This window comes from Diplotaxodon limnothrissa, linkage group LG3 (assembly GCF_057381915.1).
Source record: "Diplotaxodon limnothrissa isolate DT_005_m linkage group LG3, D_limnothrissa_male_GT1.1, whole genome shotgun sequence".
Classification (NCBI taxonomy): domain Eukaryota; kingdom Metazoa; phylum Chordata; class Actinopteri; order Cichliformes; family Cichlidae; genus Diplotaxodon; species Diplotaxodon limnothrissa.
The window spans coordinates 31,872,255-31,893,852 of NC_140598.1; the positions used below are offsets into that span (position 1 = coordinate 31,872,255).

Consider the following 21,598-nt stretch of genomic DNA (forward strand, 5'->3'; position numbering starts at 1 on the left):
GTCCAGCAGACATTGGCTCAGTGACACACAGAGACATCTACATTTCAGGATTTGTTTCCTGGAGGACTCTCAAGACGGTATGCTCTCAAACATGGGTACATTTGAAGTTCCTATCTTAGCACCTGAACCAAATAGCCAGACCTAACGATACTAAAAACCTTAAATGTTCAAGGACTTGCAGATGAACTTGCAGAGTTCTGAGATGCTGCCGGCCAGGATAACCATTGTTTCCTCACTGCTTGCAAAGTCTTGATCTCACGATGGTTTCTTCCTTTTCAGGGTTTAAAAAAACTCTGTTTGAGGACCTGAAGTGTCCCCGTGATCTAAAGGAGGGTGACTTCTTGGACATGATCAAGTCCACGTTCCCTCAGCTGGCCGGGGACAAACCGCTGAACATCTTCAAGTCTGACCACAGTAAGAGACTCCAGAGGCTCATGCTGAAGACCCTGACACCAGAAGACATCTACAGGACCACGAAGCCCACCGGGCTTGAAAAGGCTGTCCTCTATGTCAAACTTAAGGTCGACACTAGAGTAGTTTTCCTCACTGCTGCCACAGATATAGTTATAGTCATGAAAAGTCTGTTAACAGGTAAAACATTAAAGGAAAAATGATAAATAAGTGTTCAAAACTAAATACCTCTTATGGTGCGTTTGATTTCTTCTGCTTCCAGCTGACTCTTTAGGAAACAAAACAAATGACAGCACGAACACACCACTGAACAGAGCAGAACATTTCCACTGTAATAACAGATCAACTGTAACTTGAATTGCTGCTCTGAACTTGGTTCTGTTAGTATTGAGATATCTTCATGGAAGTTTGTGTTTATTTGGCAAAAATGGTGATGAAATATGTCCTAAAATAAGCTTTTCCCACTGTGTCTGTCTGAGATACAGTCAGATGAGCCAAAACAAATGGCTTTGACCTGCGTTAAAACCATGTTCTGATTGACTAAAATGCAAACAACTAAAACAAGAAGAATAACTGATTTAAATGACGTTAGTACTTTCTGAGTTTTTGTAAAGTTGTTTTTTTTATCTTACAGACAGGAGAGGAAGACGAGGAGGAAGAACTTCACCTGTTACCCACAAGTGATAAACCTTTAACACACAGTGACAGAGTGCTTATGAAAGGCGATGAAGCCATTTCAAGGTGAATTAAAAACTGAAAAAGAAATGTTGAGTTATTTTGTTTAAAGGTCAATGAAACAGTGTGTCCTTTTTACAGGCTGTTAATAAAATATTAGCAAGTATACCACCCTATAAAGATAAAGATCCCCTAACAAACACAACCGTTTGAATTGCTGGCTTGTATGTAAAAGCAAAACATTTACAAACACAATGTCAAACAGTTGACAGATGACACTCTACTCTTTACATAAAACCAAATGAAAACCTCAATCAGGATTTTTTTTTCTTAAGTATTTTTATTCATATTTAGGCATGAAAAGATGAAAAAAGATCCTGATTGAGGTTGTCATAATTCATGCATGACAGGGTTAAATAACAATAATTACAATGTATCACGTCATACACCTATAGTAACATTAAACGACCAGTGGGTGACAGGGTATAGAGTGACACATCAGCGTCCAATGTAGTGGTTCATGTGTAAGTGTAACATCAACACTGACACAAATACAGAAAACAGCCTTTGACTTGACCTTTCACTGTAGTGACCACTATGTGTGAAAGGGTTACAGGCCTGGACTGGTAGTCTTGCATATTGTGCATTTCCCCTATTGGGCTGGCGAGCCTGTGGACTAATAGTTGAATGTAATTTAATTCTTTGTCGATATAATTATACGGGCCAGTCCATCCGTGCCCGAATAGACTGTTACAATAGATCATAGAAAATAAAAATGATCTACACAAAAAATTATGTTTGAAGGCAAAACGACTGGAATGAATTAAAACACTGATCCATGACCAAGAAATATTCTTGATTTTATAATAAATTCACAAAATGAACTAAATTTTAATTTGTATTCATTACCCTCATTGAGAACTGCAACCATCAGTAAAAAGAAACCTACTGAAGGAACACTCATTAGCTATTTCTATAGTCTTAAAATTATTTGTACCCAACATTTAAAACATTTAATTGCTCCATATTCTTGATATTAAAAATACGTTATTATCGACCAACATAATAGCCAGCTCCTCACAGCTTTTAAATATCATGATTTCAAATAAAGTTTTGATTATTATATTAATGTGAGGTTTGCAAGCAATTTGTTATAATTCTTGGCTTGTCCGTATTTTTCAGTCCATATTCATAAATGAATTTATGAAAATCTTTGTTTTCTTACCAGCTCCGTTCAACAACTAGACTATACCAAAGTGGATGTCATGGCCAACAGCTCAGCATCACAACTACAGCTCTTGCTAACAAAAGATGCTGCTGTAAATGGGTCTAGTGATGACAAACATGGAGTCGTGGCATTAAACCCAGAGCTGCAGGTGGCAAAACGTTCGAAGGCAAAAGAGCTCCAAAGTAGTTCGGAGACAATTCAGACAAGTACAATAGCCTGTAAAGTGTGTGGACTCCAGGGAAACCAGGACAGCTTGATTCAACATGCATGGAGTCACGTGGATGAGTCACCGGCTGTTTGTGGAATTTGTGGAGAACGTTTTGAATCAGTGGAAACATTAAAGGGACATCTTACAAATGACCCAAAATATCACAACTCTAATAACCAAATGTCTCTGCAAACAGAGGCGAAACAATACAAATGTGAAACTTGCGCTAAATCATTTGGTCTAAAGGAGCAGCTGGAAATTCATTGCAAGGAGCACGCTGGCCTACAGAAATACCACTGCAACATCTGCGGGAAAGCTCTCTCCCATCTTCGATCAATGAGACGGCACAAGCTGACTCACACAGTGGAGCGACCCCACAGTTGTGAAGTTTGCGGGAAGCATTTCAGATGCCCGCACGTTTTAAATTCTCACAAGAAAATCCACACGGTCAGGGAGCGGCCGTATCTCTGCCACATCTGCTGCAAAAGCTTCATGTCAAACAGCGTTCTGTCGACTCACATGAAGATTCACAGCAATGAGAGGCCACACATCTGCTTGGTGTGCAAAAAGGCTTTTATTTATAAAGGTAGTCTAAAGGCTCACATGCGAATGCACACCGGCGAGAAACCGTACAGCTGTTCCCAGTGCGGCCGCTCCTTCAAGCACAAGTGTCACCTGAACGACCATGTCAGGAGCCATTCAGGCATCAAACAGTTTGTGTGCAGCATTTGTGGGAGAGCGTGCTCTCGCCAAACTCAGCTGAAGACCCACATGAGGACCCATAATGGAGAGAAACCGTACCAGTGCGACATCTGCAAGAGGTGCTTCTCGCACCGCGGTACTCTCAAGTCACACGTGAAGATCCACGAGGCCAAAAAAAAAGACAGTGACCCGCCCGAAAACCAGACAGTGTGTTAACATGGGCTCGATTCCCTCCTATGCAACTTGTACGACTCTTGACTTTTTTTCTTTTAAAGAAAAAGTGTTAAATGAGGTATTCCTTTGGTAACAAAGCTCATGACATAAATACTTGGGTCTTGAGAGAAGGACATGAATAAAAATTATTTAATGAATAAATAATTTTTATTAAGAAAGAACTGCATAATTGGTTGTTTTTCTGGATATAAGTACTGAAAAGCCTAAAGAGATGACTAGTTCTGCTTTTTTGAAAGACAATTAAGCCAAATCTAAAGGGAAGAAATCAAAATGTAAGGAACATGTTTGAATGATTAAAAACACACACCAGCAGATTCACAGAAATAACTGACACTATCTTACCCTGTAGCGTAAGGAAAAACATGAAAGTAGACTTTCAGTCAGTCAGTAAGAAAAAAACAAATTTGCGTTAATTTAAAAAAATTAACGCAAAAAAACCAGTCTTGATTCTGACTTCATGTTTTCAAAATCATATATATATATTACACATGCAAAGACAGACAGGAAATGTATAGAGAGAGATATTTGTATATATCTAAAAGATGAAAAAATATTTGATTTCTGGGGGATTTTGTGGAACTTAATTAAAATTAGTTTAAAAAGTTGTACAACTTAAAAAAGCTGTCAACAAAAGAGAAGAAGCAACATTTACATCTTTAAGATGTATTTACTTTTTGCTATTATGTTGCTAGAACATAACAAAAATTTCAGTGGTGCCCTCGGTAATAAAGAAAACACAAAAAAGATAAATAAGTTTGGGGGGGGGGGGGGGGGGGTTGTATATTTTGTTATGCTCAAAACATCATCAAGAGGCACAGTGTTGATGAGGTATCAGCTGAAATATATATACCAGGTTATACGTTCATGGAAAACCAATTTGCACCACAGGATGGTGCGTCAATGTTAACGTTTGAAATTTAGAGTTATGTCATCTTGAAACTTGTTTCTTCTAAAGATATTGAGTCAAAATTTTGAGCTAATTACAAAAGTGGATGTAAAACAAAAAAGATTGTTTTTCTCATTAGTGGAAACTAGCTCCCATAAAAGTCTCTTGAAGAAGGAAATATTAAAAGTTGAAAGAAGAGCAGTACATCAGAAAACATAAAAACATCCACTGATAAAAGCCAGACAAAAAGGAGAAACAAAGAGAAACTTTAAGGGGAGTTTTTTTACTCTGACTTAACCTTTGTTACGTTTTTTTAATTGACAAATTTAAGAAAATTTACTTTACAGTGATATCTGTTTAAAAGAAAAGCAGAGAAAACTTTTGAATGAACACGCTTTTTGTTAATTGATATTGAATTGAAACGGTTATTAATGCATTTTCCGTGTTAATTAGAAACAGAAATATAAAGGACACTAACTAATAATAAAAAAAAGTTTTTAAAGCAAACATTTGGAGAATAATCTTTGTAAAATAATTATTACATTACTAAAACTGGTTGAGTTGTTGAATTGTCACTGAAGGCTGTCCGGATAGAGTGGTCAGAAAAGGATACAGCTGTTGTTTCTCCCCGGACGCATTATGTGGCTGCACCGTAACAGTCTCAAACGCGTTCGACATCAAAACTGAAAAAACAAACAAAGAAAATCATGTTTTGCTGGACAAGCAGCAGCGGAGGCTCGGAGCCACTCGACAGCGTCGCTAACATGTCCAAGAGCGACATACTGAGAGGAATCATCACTGAGAAACTGAGCACAGCCGCCCGGGAGATCTTAGCAGTGGTGGAGAGGACGATAGCCGACTACGAGGAGGAGGTCGCGGGCTTCAGGCAGGAGATCGACCGGCAGAGGAGACTGCTGGAGCTCCTGCAGCCTCGGGTCAAGCTTGAGAGGACAGGTCAGCAAAGTTATGGTTATGGGTGTTCCGAACCTTCTTTACCAAATTACACATTTATGCTCACTAACTGGCAAAGAAAAAGATCAAAACATCTGAAACGAATGATACACAGATTGTTTTTATGACGTAAATAAAGATTTTTGTGAATAGCTAGGTTTCATTTGACGTAGACGTGACGTCGACGTAAAGCGCGAAATTTGACTGGCGGTCGGAAGTGAAAAAGATAAGCGCAAAATCACAGACAGACAGTACGCAAAATGCCTATGTCCTGTTGTGTTTACGGATGCTCCAGTAGGTCGACCCGAGAAACTGATAAACGGTATTTTAGGGTACCAAAAATAGCCCAACGAAGAGGAGAAAAATGGAAAATTCTAACCGAAAAACGTAGGAAAAAATGGATTTTAAATTTACGTTTACAGTCGGGAGGAGCAGAGTCTGCCAATGCCCGTGTCTGCAGCGACCACTTCGTCAGAGGTAATGTTATGTTTGCAAACGAACTTATTAGCATTAGGTTGTCGTTAAATTCTCGTTTACTTAGTGCTTTTAAGTTAGTAGTCTAATATTGACTTGATTGGGACTATAGGCTGCCCAAGTGCTTTGGATGACGAAGAGTCGGAGGACTGGGCTCCGACGGTCAATCTCGGCTACGAACGAAAACCCAGATCGGAATCAGTTCTCAAACGAGAGAAAAGAATGAAGCTTAAGGCAGAACAGCATCGATGTGCAGAGGCGATTTTGGATATGCAACAGACGGCTGAGAGCCCGGATTTGAGCCTACTTAATTAGGCTACTAACCCTGCCATACAATTGCAATGAGCTGCAATCACTTCTCCATCCTCCTTTGCAATTACCCAAGTCTTCAGAGGTGTCTCGTTAGACCTCTGAGAATGGTTTACCTTGAAACAAACAACTGTCACTCTAACGAAGTCCTAAGGATGTGGCATGTTTGTTGACGTTAAAGCCGCTACCGCTAACTGTTAGCGTGTTTAAGATAAAGCAATATAAGAACAAACACTCACCCTTGCAAACACCAAACTGTATCCATCACGGAGACGTTTTGTTCCAAGGTTGTGGACCCACCCGCTGACAAAAAAATTGTACGCCTCCAGACTCTTGAAAGCTTTCATTTGCTGCCTAGTGTAGTAAGAAGTCTGGAGGACCAAGTAGTTGGTGATATCCACAGCCTCGATAGTAGGCAAATCCTTTACTTCTGTGGTGTATTCGGACATTTTCAAAGAATACGGATCACGTCCGATATATTTTTTAACTATCTGTTTATATCTCTCCCGAGAAACGGGGTCTAAAGTTGCACAATAGCTGCTCTCCTGACTCTCCACAGTGTCCTCCATGTTTACTTCCGCCCTCCACTCAAAAATCGCGCTGCCTCCGCACGTCATCAGAACCACGTGACCGCAACCCAACTATTGGGTGCTTTTGGTCACTTTCACATTCTCTACACAGCACTTAATGTAGAAACGGACAGACTTAGTGAAGGTCAAAAGATCAAAACAGCTAATCACCTCGGAATCTGTTTTACATTTACCTTATCATGAATATTTCACTATAAATATATATATTTTTTTGAGTTCTAGGCCCTCATAATTAAAAAAAAAAAGTGTTTTACTTTTAAAGAGCTGCACAGCTGTGACGTATTGATGGAAGCCAGTCTCGAGGAGAATGAGCATCACATGCAACAGTCAGGTGTGTTTGTGAGGTTTTGCATTGGAGATTTTGTGTTGTAAAATACAAAAAACACCAGCAGTACAAGTAACTGAACTGACAAAAGCAGATGAAGTAGAAGTAAAAGAGGAGTTCGAAGCTCTCTGAGTGTTAGTGCTGGTTCGAAGTTATGAGATTTGCAAATGAACTGCATTTTGTTTTATTCATATTTGACGTAGAATTCCAACATTTTTAGAATTGAGTTTGTAGTAAAAAGCCTTTATTTTAGTGAGTTAAAGACATTAAAAAATGTAACAAAATGCATCAGCTTGCACCTCTTACAGGGTGTAGTGATACAAAGATGCTAACAGAACAGTTACAGCTGCACTCAGCACAGCTGTGCAACACTAAACAGCATATAAGAAGGCAAAGTGTATGTTTTTGTTTAGAGCTCAGCAATTTCCTGCTGTGAAATTTAGGTTAAATTGGGTTTTGCTTCAGTGCATGCATAAAAATTGTAGAAGTGTGTGCAGATGTTGTAAAAATTTACTTTAGTTGTCAAACAGTCCTGTGATGTAAAACTCAAACATTACTGTGTTAAAACTGACTTTCTGTGTCCAGATGTGAAGGACACTGTGATCTCAGGTCTCCCGGTGTACGATAATGTGGAAGAGGAGGGGGTGGAGATGCCATTTGTGCAACCAGACACAAGCTCCACACAGCATGAAGAACAACTTAAGGAACCAGATCATCAAATACCTGTAAGGTTTGAAATTCACATATCTATCTTAGATATGTGAAAATGTCAAAACTTAAAATTATTCAAGTCAGCTCTCGTGTGATTTATACTGAAAATTAAAAATTTTGCAGTAATTGGTTGTTAATTAGTTTGAGTTGAGACATAAAGTGAAAACCTGGCAGAAATGCAACACAGTCCAAAACCGATTAAGTATTTAGACATATTACTAAGTGTGTCTACATAAGCTGTAATTGCCTCAAACAGCCTTCAGTTCAAATCTTATAACTTAGCTCTCTAGATCCACCTGAAGGTCATCTGAATGTATTCTCCAAGGTTTAATGTTCTGGTCAACCAATTGGTAGAGTACATTTTGAGGCCCTATATCATTTCAATGAGGTAAATTGACCTACCTTTTTGAGTCTTTTCTACCAATTGTATTGCCAAAAAAATCCACCAAATGGCACCGTGACTTAAAAAGATAGCCCGAGAAGGGTCTGGCTGCAGCCGCTGTGGAGTGCCATATTACCTCCACAGTAACCGGAAACACGTGACCTCCACAGTAGGCAGAAATACGTGACCTGCATGGATACAGTGGAAACCTTGCAAGTGGATCGTAAAGGTTGGGACAGAGTCTTTCATATATAAATTTGCCGTTAGCAATTTCATAATTCTAGGAATCATCTAGTTTGCTTACATTGATCATGTTGGCACTTTGCGTTACAGCAACGGGCATTTTTAAATTTTGGTTTTTTTATCCATGGCAGAGAAACACAGATATGTCTGTTTACGGGCCCTGGTTAAAGTAAGAGAGCTGGATTAAGGGCTTCTGTGGGCGAGATGGCAAAAAATACACATTTTGCGTTAGAATATGATTTTTTTTGTTGGCATCAAAGATGGAAAGTAACAAAGTACAAATACGTCATTACTGTACTTAGTAGAAGTTTCTGGTATCTGTACTTTACTGCTACACTTTCTTGTGCCTACTTTATACTTCTGCTTCTTACATTTTAGCATGACATGTACTTTGTACTCCCTACATTTTCAAATCAGGGTTATTACATTACATCTGCTTTTTTGTTGCCCAGATTTTAGTTAGCCTCGGTTAAATTGTCTATTATATGTCAATAGATACATATGTCACAAATAAAAGTGTCTTGTAAATTAGTTTTTTGTAAAGAATTTTCTCCCCAAATCTCTTACATGCTAACTGTAACGTGTTATTTCTGCTAAAACCTGAACCTAAATGTGTATACGGTGTTTATCTGTTTTTCTCTGTTTTAGATGCACATATCAATTTGGAATTCTGCCTCAAAGCCAGAATTGCAGGAATGCACAACATGTTGCAGAAGACTCTTTCACTGCCCTCTGTGCCCCAATTTCAGCCCTACTGTCAGGGCAGTGATTGAGGAGCATATAAGTGGACACATTAAAAATGCTTTGCCTTTTAAAGGCCAAACTGCCTATCAAATACCGTATTCAATTTAAAATTTTGCTGCTTACTTTTAAAATTATCAATAATACTGCACCAACCTATCTTAAGGAACTTTTAAACCCTTATGTCCCTGCCAGGGTTTTAAGGTCATCCTCGCAGTTATTGTTAGTTCAGCCCAGATCTCGGTTGAAATCTAGAGGCGATCGATCGTTTGCCTTTGCTGCACCTGAGTTATGGAACAGCCTCCCGATTGGCATTCGGGAGTCTGATTCTATTTTTTCCTTTAAAGCACGCCTTAAAACTTATCTTTTTGAACTTGCCTTTTCTACCCGTTAAATGCTGACTGTTAACTGCGACCTATTGCATTAACTTTTTACTATTCCTTCATTCTTGGTGTTCTCTATCATGCGGCACTGGGTCTGCTATAATCTATGTGCTGCAGTCCATTTTATTAGTGGCTTTCTACTGTGAACATTGTCTGCTGTTCTTATTATATTTGATATTAATGCTCTTAACTGTATTATTTTATTGTTTTTCTGTAAAGCACTTTGGTATGCCTAGGCTTTTAATGTGCTCTATAAATAAAGGTTGTTGTTGTTGTATTACCATTTTTGCTGTGTTAATGCAAGTGGAATGAAAGGGTCTTGATTTTTTTCAGCTTTAATAACTTTCAGCTTCTTAAATACATCAAAAATATATTCACTAAACATTGTTCTTGCCTCTATCATGGCAAAAAATGGCTAAAATTGCTTTCACTCGAAACTCAACACCTAAAAATTATACTTTTTAATGTTTTTTTTGTTTTGATTTTACAAATTACATCATTTACCCAATTTTGGCCATACAAGCAATTCCATGTAATATCCTTATTTTCAAATAGGGGCGTTTGATGGCTTACCACACCCCAATGGATCAAAAGATTGACGGAGGTTTGATTTTAAGGATCTAATACAGGGGTAGGAAACTACAGGCCACGAGAGCCGGTGTCCTGCAGTTTTAGATGTCCTCGATCCAACACAGCTGATTCAAATGGCTAGATTAGCTCCTCAACATGTCTTGAAGTTCTCCAGAGGCCTGGTAATTAACTAATCATTTGATTCAGGTGTAGTGACCCAGGGTGAGATCTAAAATCTGCAGGACACCAGCTCTTGAGGACTAACGCTCCCTACCCATGATCTAATAGTTTGAGTTAGCTAATGTTATGAGTAACGATGGAACGATCTGATATTATGCATCGTATCGGTCCGATACTGATCTAAATTACTGGATCGGATATTGGAGAGAAATTAAAAATGTAATCCGATCCATTAAATATCACGAAAGCACCTCACAAAACTTGCGACATGGGGTAACTCTTAGTGGCTGAGAAATGTGAGACCTCTTGGCAGTCTGGTCGAGCATTTGTAGCCTCGCTACCAAACCAGCACTTCATCTCTGAGAAAGTGATCCCAGAGAGAAGTAAAGCAAGTGTGTAAGTTCATCTCTGAATGTTTGTGAAGCATTCCAGCGTTAAGCTTAACAACCGATATATGGAGCGACTGCCTCTTCTTGCTGCTACTTCAGTCATGAAACTGATCAGTGATCAGCTGATCGGCTTTTCTGTTGTGACTCCGTCTCTCTTGTTTGTTTTTGACCCACTTTACACCAGAAAAAGGAAACCAGCAGCTGAACAACAGCAGCACATTAAGCTCGATAAGCTGTAGCTAGAATTTATTTAATATTACTTTCTACACCAGGATCCTTTTCTACGTAGCTGACGGCTGGTAACTGTGCAGGGGCGGATCTAGCAAAGTTTAGCCAAGGGGGCAGGTAGGGCATGAACAGGGAAAAGGGGGCACAAAGACATACTTTTCTTTCTTATTCTCATTTAAAATGTCTAGCTTTTAATAAATAATTATCTGAATCTTACACCCAAAGTTCTTATCTGATGTAAAATGTATAGAAGTCCATTACCGTATATAGTAACCATTAAGTCAAGGTTCTTTATTTGTGACATGCATAGTTATACAAGTATAACACACAGTGAAATGTAGCCTGACACGCTCCTCGACATGTGCAAAAAAATTGGGGGGGGTGTAGAGGAAGAACATTATATATTATATATATATATTAGGGGTGCAACGATACACAAAATTCACGGTTCGGTTCGGTTCGATACTTTGGTGTCACGGTTCGATATTTTTTCGATACAAAAAATGTTCATGCATTTTTAATTTGTCATTTATTAAAATTATAAATATATATTTTAACTCAAAAGTACAGTTTTTAAATTTAACCCTAACCCTTGTGCGTGTTTTTTATTTTGACAGCGAATGCGCACCTGCGGACCACTTATGTGCAGCCCTGGTTATTTAGCTCATCATATCGCAGCCACAGAAATTATTTTGTCCATGAAACCATAAAGCTGCACTTTCTTTTTGCCTTATAGTCTGATTTGTCATAACTTCTCCGTTTTGTGGTAAGCTTTTCTTTGGCTGTCACTTCTTCACCCTGACCTGTCTTATTTGGCTCAGCAGAACTGAAATGCTTTTACACACGCACTCACATAAGCTCAGCGATTCTCTGCGCGATCAACCTCTCACATGTTTAAGCTTGCTGCGGGAGATTTCACTTGTCATGTTTGCATAGTAAGCTAACGATTAATAAGACGATGTCAGAGGAATTGGTGCGCAAATTATCATCACTCACAGATCAGTGCTGTCGCTCTCTATACACAGTTCGCACGATTGCAAAGTGAAAGCAAAAAAACAAGCGCAAATTCAAACACGACTTCAATATGTCACATATTGACAGTGGCTCACCAATGCCAATGACATAATTACCCAGCTACATTTCTGAAAGAATGCAAAAGCATTGACATATATTTTTCCTACAATAGCCCGATGGGCAGGGAAGAGATAGATTTTGGTAGCCCGACTGGAAAAATCGCTAGCTCCGGGACGTCGGGCTAGCGATATTGCAAGTCCTGTATCTGATTGAGGAATCACTCATCTTTGGAAAAGAGAGTTTATTACAGAGAAATGGCTCTTTCCAAAATAAAAGCTATACTATCCGCTTCTTCTGGGCTATATTCTCAGCAGCATAAGGAGAATCATGTGCTAACAGCTGTCTAAATGACTCGGCTAAAGTTAGTAGCATGCTTGCTTTTTTTTGTCTGCTTCCACTTGTCTTTGCACTAGGATGATGTCGGCGTAAATGTGCAGTCATATTCGTTGTGTTCCCACTAGTGCTTTCAGGTTAATCTCGTTGAAATGACCTTAACGCCACAACACGGCAAATCTCCGTTAACGAGCTACCGCCGATCGCCCCGTGCATGGGGCTAGACGGCCAACACGTTAACGAGCTAACTGCGCTAACACACTAGTTCACACCAATGTAATTGAGCATTGCATGGCACATCCAACATACTGTTTTACTTTAGTCCATGACTCGCTTACCTTCAGGGTCATACGTCACATGAAAACCAAAATAATTCCAAACGCCAGATCTGAATGAGGTTCAATGCCTGTTGCAAGGAGAGCTTAACTTCTGTCTCGCTAGCTTGCCCTGCGCTCTTCCTTCTGACTATGCTGTCTGTGTTGAGCGCTCAGTGGATCTGCGCTCGACAGTGCAGCCTAGGCGGAGTAGTCGAACACAGATTCACTGAGCGCTCAACACAGACAGCATTGTCAGAAGGAAAATTGATAAAATAAATTACAAATGTTGTATTGTTCGATACATATGCGTACCGAATCGAACGGTTCAATATCGATACGAATATCGTTGCACCCCTAATATATATATATATATATATATATATATATATATATATATATATATATATATATATATATATATATATATATATTAGTATGTAGTATATTAGTATGTAGTATATACATTAAGTTTAATATACCCTAGTAAGGTATAGTACTTTTTCCTTTGGGAAGGTACCATCTGTGCAGTCTGCAATTCTGTTGAAGAAAGATGTTGAATCTATTTATTTTAATTAATTTTTAATTTAATTATTGTTGAAATATAATTGATTTCTCTGCATTTTTTTTTTACACGTGCATTAAATTAAAGTTGATTGCATCATAAGGCGCATAGGTGGTTCCCTATTTTTTATTTATTTATTTTTGCTAGGAGTTGGCAACCCTATTAGTTAGGTTGCTTAATATTTCCGCTAAGTACTCTTTAAAATACCAGAATAGTGAGGATGGTGTAGGTTTAAATTTATTAGATTTATCAGTATTTCTGAATTATGAAATAGTTTTTGCATACAGGTTTAACAGAATAGCTTTAGCGTTTAGTTTTTTTTTAAACTTGAGTATGAACTTATACAAAGCAAGATATTAAAAAAATTATTTTGTTGATTTAAAAAATACACTATATCAGATTCATATCGGTATCGGCAGATATCCAAATTAATGATATTGTAACGATGGTTAAGTGTTACTGGACAGTGACATGTTGGTTTTCTCTGCACACTGTTGTTGTTCCTTTAAGATTCATGTTTGGTTGGGCTGCAGGAAGTAGTGAGGGTGGTGTACAGAAAGGGGTGGGGGGACCTGGTAGTTCTGTGTGTGTGCCAGGCTGAAGAGAGGTGTAGTTCGAGAGCGCTCCCCCTGAGTTAACAACCCGCTGGCTTATGTGCCGAATAAACGGACAAACTGAGACCCCAACCGTCTGGTTCTTGTGAACGTTACATTGGTGTCAGAAGTGAAGAAAGAAAAAAGAACCCCAGAACGCCCGAGACCCTGTTGCCGGCGACGCTTGCCGTTACGAGACGAGGATGTTGCCGGGCAGGATTAAGAAGGAGACGGAGGAGAGGGAGGTTCGTCCGCGCTCGCCCGCCCATGGAGTGAGGGAAACGGCGCTGCGGCTGTCTGCCGAGGCTGGATTTTCTCCAGGTTTGACTAGGCTCGGGAACTGTTCGCACAGCGGCCGCGATTCCGGCGGGAAGGAGTCGACCTCGCTTGGCGCGCCGTCACGTGATGTAAACAAACATGGCGGCGCCCAGCAAGCTGCAGCGAATATAAAAACGCCTAAGTTCAGCGGCAAGACGCCATGGGAAGTGTTTATCGCACAGTTCGAGCTGTTAGCTGTTGCAGCTGGCTGGTCTGAGGAACATAAAGCTCTCCAATTGGCTTTGTGCCTGTGTGAGGATGCAGCTGCATGCCTGCTGCTGCTGACCGAGGAGCAGAGGGGAGATTATAATGCTCTGGTCGGAGCACTTCAGAGGCGCTTCGGGCAGTATAACCAACCAGTGCTGCTGAGGTCGGAGTTCCACAACAGACGCAGATTGCCAGGTGAGCCCCTCCGCATTTTGGCCCATGAAGTCGAGTGCCTTTGCCGGAGGGCGTATGACAGCATGCCACCATCAGTGCAGGCGGAGTTAGCTCGGGACCAGTTCCTGCAGGCCCTGAGCCCTAAAGAGCTCCGCATGCAAACTCAGCTTGCTCGGCCGGCCACACTCAGTGCAGCCCTGGAGCTAGCGTTGGAGAGGGAGATGCTTGCAGGATCCTCTGGGGGCGCTGACGACGCACACGTGGTGAGGGCTGTGTCAGCACCTGTGGAACAGATGGAGACGCCAGCGGGCCTGTGCAGTTTGGTGCAGACAGCTTCGCTGCAGTCGCCTTCCCCTCGGGCTGGCCCACACCGCCGACCTCAGAGCTGCTGGGGATGTGGACAAGTCGGACACCTCATCAGGCAGTGCCCCAAGCTTGCAGCGGTTCAGGGAAACGCCCACGGGCCCGTGTAGGCGGGAGTACACGGGCCTGGGAGAACGACATCCCCACACCACCGCCACCTCCACCCGGTGCGGCCATCACTGTGGGCTGGACCCAGGTTGGCGGCTTTTGCCATGTTCCAGTGACGATTGCGGGGGTGTCCTGTACGGCCCTGCTGGACACGGGATCCAATGCAACGCTGGTCCGACCCGATATTGTCCCAACCGGAGCTGCTGTACAACCGACTAACGTGCAACTTAAGACTGTGACCGGTGATCTGGCCCCAATGAGAGGGAAGGGAGTGTTCCAGTTCAAGGTGGGGGACCTCGGTGTGTCTTATGCTGCCTGGGTGGCTGACGTGCAGGACGCCTGCATCCTTGGGCTGGATTTTTTACGAGCCATTGGTGGTGTACTGGACTTAGGCAAAGGCCTCCTCGTACTCCCTGATGGGAAGAAGGTGCCGCTTATTCCTCCCCCGGTCTGCACAGCATCTGCCGCGGCGTCCACCTCCACCGCAGAGACCCCTGCAGACCCACCAGCAGAACAGCGAGCGGAGGAGGAGGAGGAGGAGGAGGAGGAGGAGGAGAGGCTTTCAGCAGTGAGGAGTATCTGGTCAAAGAACTGTGAGGGGCTGACTCCACAGCAGCAAGAGAGTCTATGGCAGGTACTAAAAGAGTTTAGTGACATTTTTGCCCTGAAAGAAAGTGATGTTGGCTTGACACACTTGGTAGAGCACGTCATTGAGACCGGGGATGCCCAGCCTATTAAAGTGCGCCCCCGCCGCCTGCCCCTGGCTCATCAGGAGGCTGCAGACAGGGAGCTGTGTGAAATGATGAAGGCGGGCATCATAGAACCATCTGATAGCCCGTGGGCCTCCGCGGTGGTGATGGTGCCTAAGAAAAAAAGTCCTAGGATGCGTTTCTGTGTGGACTACAGACCACTCAACAAAGTGACGAAGAAAGACTCTTACCCCCTTCCCAGGATTGATGAGTCCCTCGACTTAGTAGCCGGGTCCTCCTGGTTTTCCACCTTGGACCTGCGGAGTGGCTACTGGCAGGTGCCACTGTCCCCGGAATCCAGACCAAAGACAGCCTTCTGCACTAACAGGGGACTATGGCAGTTCAAAGTCCTGAGTTTTGGCCTTTGCAACGCTCCTGCGACCTTCGAGAGGCTCATGGACAGTGTGCTGGCTGGCGTCCCACGGCAACGGTGTCTGGTTTACCTGGATGATCTTCTAGTGCACGGGAGCTCCTTTGATGCTGCCCTGGATGCCCTGAGACAAGTGTTGGAGAGGGTGGCGGCTGCAGGCCTGAAGCTGCATCCCGACAAGTGCCACTTCATGAGGAGGGAGGTGGAGTTTCTGGGCCACAAGCTGGGTCGTGAGGGCATCAGCACTTTGGAGGAAAAAATTCACACCATTACCGAGTGGCCCACACCAGCAGACCAGAAACAGCTCAAAAGCTTCCTAGGACTGGCGTCTTATTACAGGAGGTTTGTGAAGGGCTTTTCCTCCATAGCCGCACCACTCTTCCACCTGCTGCAGAAGGACCGTGACTTCATCTGGACCCAGGACTGTCAGCAGGCGTTCGACACCCTCCGCAGATCGCTGACAGAGTCCCCAGTCCTTGCCCCCCCCTGACCCCGCCCTGCCTTTTGTCCTGGACACTGACGCAAGTAATGTGGGGCTGGGAGCGGTGTTGTCGCAGGTTGGACCGGAAGGGGAGAAGGTGGTGGCGTACTTCAGCCGGGTCCTGAACAGGAGCGAGCGGCGCTACTGTGTCACACGACGAGAGCTGTTGGCTGTGGTGGCGGGGGTGAGACACTTTAAATACTACCTGTGCGGCACAGCATTTGTTGTCAGAACTGATCATGCTGCCCTTCAGTGGCTGATGTCTTTCAGGGAGCCAGAGGGACAGGTGGCTCGCTGGCTGGAGGAGCTCCAAGCCTTCAATTTCACCGTGGAGCACAGAGCAGGGACGCACCATTCTAACGCAGACGCCCTCTCTCGCCGCCCATGTGCTGCAGCTGGCTGCCGTTACTGTGAGAAGCGAGAGGAAATAGAGCGGGAACTCACGACAATAGACGGAGCAGCACAGCTCGCCTGCAGGGTTCTTCTGGTGGTGGATGCAGCGGAGTGGAGGGCACGGCAGGAACAAGACACAGACCTGCTGCCGGTCCTGCAGTGGCTGGAGAAGGGGGAGCAACCCCTTTGGGATGAGGTCACTGGGTTTTCCATCTGTACCAGGGGGCTGTGGGCCAAGTTTGCAGCTCTCAGGCTGAAGGAGGGGGTGTTGGAGCGTGCCTGGAAGGATCCTGCCACGGGGGAGGAGAGGTGGCAGGTTGTGGTGCCAAGGTCGCTGAGGTCAGCTGTGCTGGGAGCCTGCCATGGGAGCACTGGCTCTGGCCACTTTGGGGTCTCCAAGACTCTTCGCCGCCTCCGCCAGGGCTATTACTGGGGTCAACAGCGGAGGGATGTGGAGGACTTTTGCCGCAGCTGTGATGCATGTTCCTCACACAAAGGGCCACAAGACCAGTCCCGGGCTCAGCTTCAGCAGCAACCGGCAGGAGCTCCAATGGAGCGAGTAGCTGTGGACGTCATGGGCCCATTTCCTCGCACAGACAGAGGAAACCGCTATGTTCTTGTGGCCATGGACTATTTTACCAAGTGGCCGGAAGCATACGCCATCCCAGATCAGGAGGCTGAGACTGTCGCTGATGTATTAGTGGAGGGGATGTTCAGCCGCTTTGGGACAGCAGAGACCCTCCACAGTGACCAGGGGCGTAACTTTGAGTCCAAGGTATTTGCTGCCATGTGTGAACGCCTTGGGATTAAGAAGATCCGCACCACCCCACTTCACCCCCAAAGCGATGGGCTGGTGGAAAGGTTTAACAGGACGCTGGCCCAGCAGCTAGCCATCCTTACCTCAGAACACCAACGGGACTGGGATTACCATCTTCCCCTTACCCTCATGGCCTACAGGTCGGCAGTGCAGGACTCCACCCAATGTACGCCTGCCCTGCTCATGTTAGGGAGAGAGCTGAGAACTCCTGCAGAGTTGGCTTTTGGGAAACCCCCGGACGCGCCAGAGGCACCACCGGGCCGGGACTACGCAAGGAAGCTGCAGGACCGGCTGGATTCTGCACATTCCTACGCCCGAGAGCAGCTGGCGAAGGCAGGCCTGCGCCAAAAGAGGAATTACGACATCACCACTAAAGGGAGGCACTTCCGTGCTGGGGAGCTGGTGTGGGTCTACAGCCCAAAGAGGAAGAAGGGACGGTGTCCTAAACTGGATAGCAGCTGGGTGGGGCCTTGCAGCGTCCTAGAGCGAGTGGGGGAGGTTGTTTACAGGGTGCAGTTGCCTCCTAGGGGGAGGATAGTAGCGCTGCACAGAGACCGGATGGCCCCCTACAGAGGACAGTCCCTCCCCTCCTTTCCAGAGGGACGTGTACAGAGCGTCCATGACCCTGCTCAGAGGGGCCCCCGACCGGGGCTGCGTTCCCCCCCCTCGGACTCTTCACCCCAAAGCCCCGAAGCTCCGCGTCCTCCTCAGGGGCTCAGGAGGTCAAGGAGGGAACGTAGGCTACCGCCCCGCCTCAGAGACTGTGTCGTTCCCTCGGGGACGAGGAACTTATTGCTGGGGGGGCAGTGTAACGATGGTTAAGTGTTACTGGACAGTGACATGTTGGTTTTCTCTGCACACTGTTGTTGTTCCTTTAAGATTCATGTTTGGTTGGGCTGCAGGAAGTAGTGAGGGTGGTGTACAGGAAGGGGTGGGGGGACCTGGTAGTTCTGTGTGTGTGCCAGGCTGAAGAGAGGTGTAGTTCGAGAGCGCTCCCCCTGAGTTAACAACCCGCTGGCTTATGTGCCGAATAAACGGACAAACTGAGACCCCAACCGTCTGGTTCTTGTGAACGTTACAATATCATTATCGGACATAAAAAAGTGGTATCGTGCCATCTCTAGTTATGAGATTCAAATATTTTTTTAAAACACTTTACCAAATGATTAATTTGTCGATTTATGATAAGATATGATAAGATAAACCTTTATTAGTCCCTCAAGAGGGACATTTGAATTGTCAAAAGTTATGACAACTTGGGACACTTCACTGTGAAAACCAAGGCCGTTATAACCACTGTCCAAAGGTACTGTCAAGGTGGAAATGTCAGAAGTGCAAAGTGTTTCTGTGCCTGAAAGGCCCACCAGCAGTGCTTTGTTGCGCATCACCAGAAATAAAGGACATCTAACACCTCTAAATTGCAGTTGGTTCTGTAGCACAACAACTCTCTTGTACCTGTTCTGTCTAGTCTGCTGCTAAGTTACAGAAGTTTATAACTGATTTATTAAGCTTTTAAAAATATTTTTGTATTCAGAGTTTTACCATTAATGAAAATCTCAACCGTTTGGTAGAGGCCTATGTTTAAAAGAAAAACTATGGCGTTTCAAACTATGTTTGAAAAAAAAAAATCTAAACTTTGTTACTGTTGTTCTAAAGGAATAAAAATGCAAAGAAATATTTTTTTAATTGCAATTGTCTTGATGTGAACCTCAAATGGTTAAAAGAATTTATAGAATTACAAAGACAAAATCTCAGAACTTACACAGCCTTCAGTCCATTTAAAAATATAGATATAGAGTCTGACCAATACCAACACCATTATTTGTTGTTTTGAAAATTTGTTATATATATTTTTAGACACATGAAACATAAACAGACGCTCAACCATAAAAGGCCGATGGGGTGTTGTCATCACCCCCACTGGGTGGGTGGCATGGACACACAAGTGTGTACCCTGCCTCTTGCCCAGCTAGGATAAGTTCCAGCCCTCCCGTGACCCTTGTCCACCTCCAGCTGGAGGTGTAGCTGCTGAAAATGTCTAACTAAATCTCATTGACCTGGAACACAACTGTTTTCTCTTCACTTTTAAAATTTTTATTTATCAGCCGATCTAAATGTCAATACAGATATATCAGGAAATGTTTTATATCAGTTGATTGCTCAGCCCCACCAATACGTTGGTTGAACTTTAGTAGATGCTACAACAGGAAAGAGAAGTATGTTCTTCTGTATGGATCAGAATTCCAACTCAGCATTTGCATCACAAGCTTTAGAGATGTACCAAACTCTGACATAGACAACATGTGAGACTGTTGTTCTCTTTGCAAGAATAGATGTTACCGCTACTGTTTCAGGAAATCTCACTTTCAAACACAGGCACTTGTAGCTAAAATCCTGAGTCTACATCCCACTCAGAAGGGCTAGAATTAAACTTTTAAGTGGTTTTTTTTTGTATTTACCATTAGGATAAAGGGATGGTGAACCATTTTTTTCACTCGAGTTAAATATCAGCAAAGACTTTCACCTTTTTTATTCATCCCGAAATGTTGATTCTAATCATCTGAACAGAGTCAACTTTTTGGTATTTCCTTACCTGGATGATTGAGCATGCATCAATGCTTTTTAGTCAAGTTTTGTGGTTCAGTTTGTATCTAACCAGGCCAGAAGTCAGAGTGTGCAGACCTCTCAGTTCTATTTTGTTTGTTGTCTAATGTATATTTTGAGCTTTTATCAAGAGATTATCTGTAAATAAACTTGTTTCTACAATCAGTTTGAAGTGAAGAGGCCCAGCAAAGCTCTGACTGGAGGCACGCAGACCCTTCCAAATTTCCGGATCCGCATCTTGGAGGATTCCCAGACTGAAATACTCTCTAACCTTGGTATACTTCATGTTCTTTGTTTTTCAGATATGTTTTTTTTTTTTTTAATTTTCTTACCAATATTAAATGTGTTGGAATGTAAAGAGGCCCAGCAAACTGTTTCAGAGTGACATTCATCGTTATTTCAGGACCTCAAGGTGGACTCTTAGGTTTTACAAATGATCATGAAAGTGCCTTTTTTTTCTTGGTTTCACGATTTCACAATGACTTCTTTGTATTTCAGTGTTTAAGAAATGTCCGGTGCAGGATCTGAGGTGTCCTCCTGGTCTACAGGAGGACGACTTCCTGGAGCTGCTGAGGTCCACCTTCCCTCAGCTAGGCTCTGATGAACCTTTGGACTTTTTTACATCCAGCACAAACAGGAGGCTCCAGCCTTTGCAAGTAGAGCCAAGGACCCCAGAGGTGATCTACAAGGCCATCAAGACTGCAGGAAGCTCGGCCCTCTACATCAGACCGAAGGTAGGTTGATACAGTTCTAAACAATTCATAAGAGGCATTTTGACACTTGTGGAGTGATGTTTTGTTGGGAAGGACTGCATTCTCTTCAAGATTCAAGATCCAAGAGCTTTATTGTCAATACAGTAGTATACAAAGTATACAGTGTATACAGAATTATGTGACTGAGTGCAAATAAGCATGTTGTTTTCAGGTCCAGTTTGTAGTGGATTTGTGGAAGGTTTTTTTTTTTTTTTTTTTGAGTCTTTTAATGAGTATTGTAAGGTGTTCATAAGGGTGTATGTGTATATCAGTCATTTTGTGGTAGTGAGTTGAGGGCTCTGACTGCTTGGGGGAAGAAGCTCTTGCAGTGTCTGGTCGTTACGGTTTTGATGCTGCAAAACCATCTGCCAGATGGAAGGAGGGAGAACAGTGCATGTGAGGGGTGGAAGGTGTCCTTCACTATGCTGTTCTCACGTCGGATGATGTGTCTGCCATAGTTGGGAGCTGTCCTCACTATCCGCTGCAGAGACCTCTTTTCAGCGAGGGTGCAGTTCCCGTACCAGATAGTGATGTAGCAGGACGCTCTCAATGGTTCCCTGGTA

General features: G+C 43.3%; 2 protein-coding genes across 2 annotated transcripts in view; both read left to right on the top strand.

Annotated features, from left to right (window-relative positions):
• The first annotated feature begins 994 nt into the window (after positions 1-994).
• LOC146635391 (uncharacterized) lies at positions 995-3,563 on the top strand. Its single transcript, XM_085347011.1, has 2 exons — positions 995-1,152; positions 2,315-3,563. Exons 1-2 carry the CDS (start codon positions 1,127-1,129, stop codon positions 3,438-3,440), a joined length of 1,152 nt encoding a protein of 383 aa, XP_085203137.1. The 5' UTR covers positions 995-1,126; the 3' UTR covers positions 3,441-3,563.
• A 1,443-nt stretch (positions 3,564-5,006) lies between these two features.
• The window catches only part of LOC146635392 (uncharacterized), a 29,617-nt gene continuing 13,025 nt past the window's right edge, over positions 5,007-21,598 (top strand). Inside the window, exons 1-5 of the mRNA XM_085346955.1 lie at positions 5,007-5,298; positions 6,931-6,999; positions 7,579-7,718; positions 20,450-20,558; positions 20,782-21,017. Of these exons, the coding sequence (XP_085203081.1) occupies positions 5,052-5,298; positions 6,931-6,999; positions 7,579-7,718; positions 20,450-20,558; positions 20,782-21,017 (801 nt within the window). The 5' untranslated portion in view covers positions 5,007-5,051. The remainder of the gene's footprint in view (positions 5,299-6,930; positions 7,000-7,578; positions 7,719-20,449; positions 20,559-20,781; positions 21,018-21,598) is intronic.

Bases quoted from the DNA above. Each gene is read 5' to 3' on its own strand.
- LOC146635391 (XM_085347011.1), top strand. From the start codon at position 1,127: ATGAAAGGCGATGAAGCCATTTCAAG. The intron at 1,153-2,314 runs GTGAATTAAAAA...TTTTCTTACCAG, and splicing joins GGCGATGAAGCCATTTCAAG to CTCCGTTCAACAACTAGACT.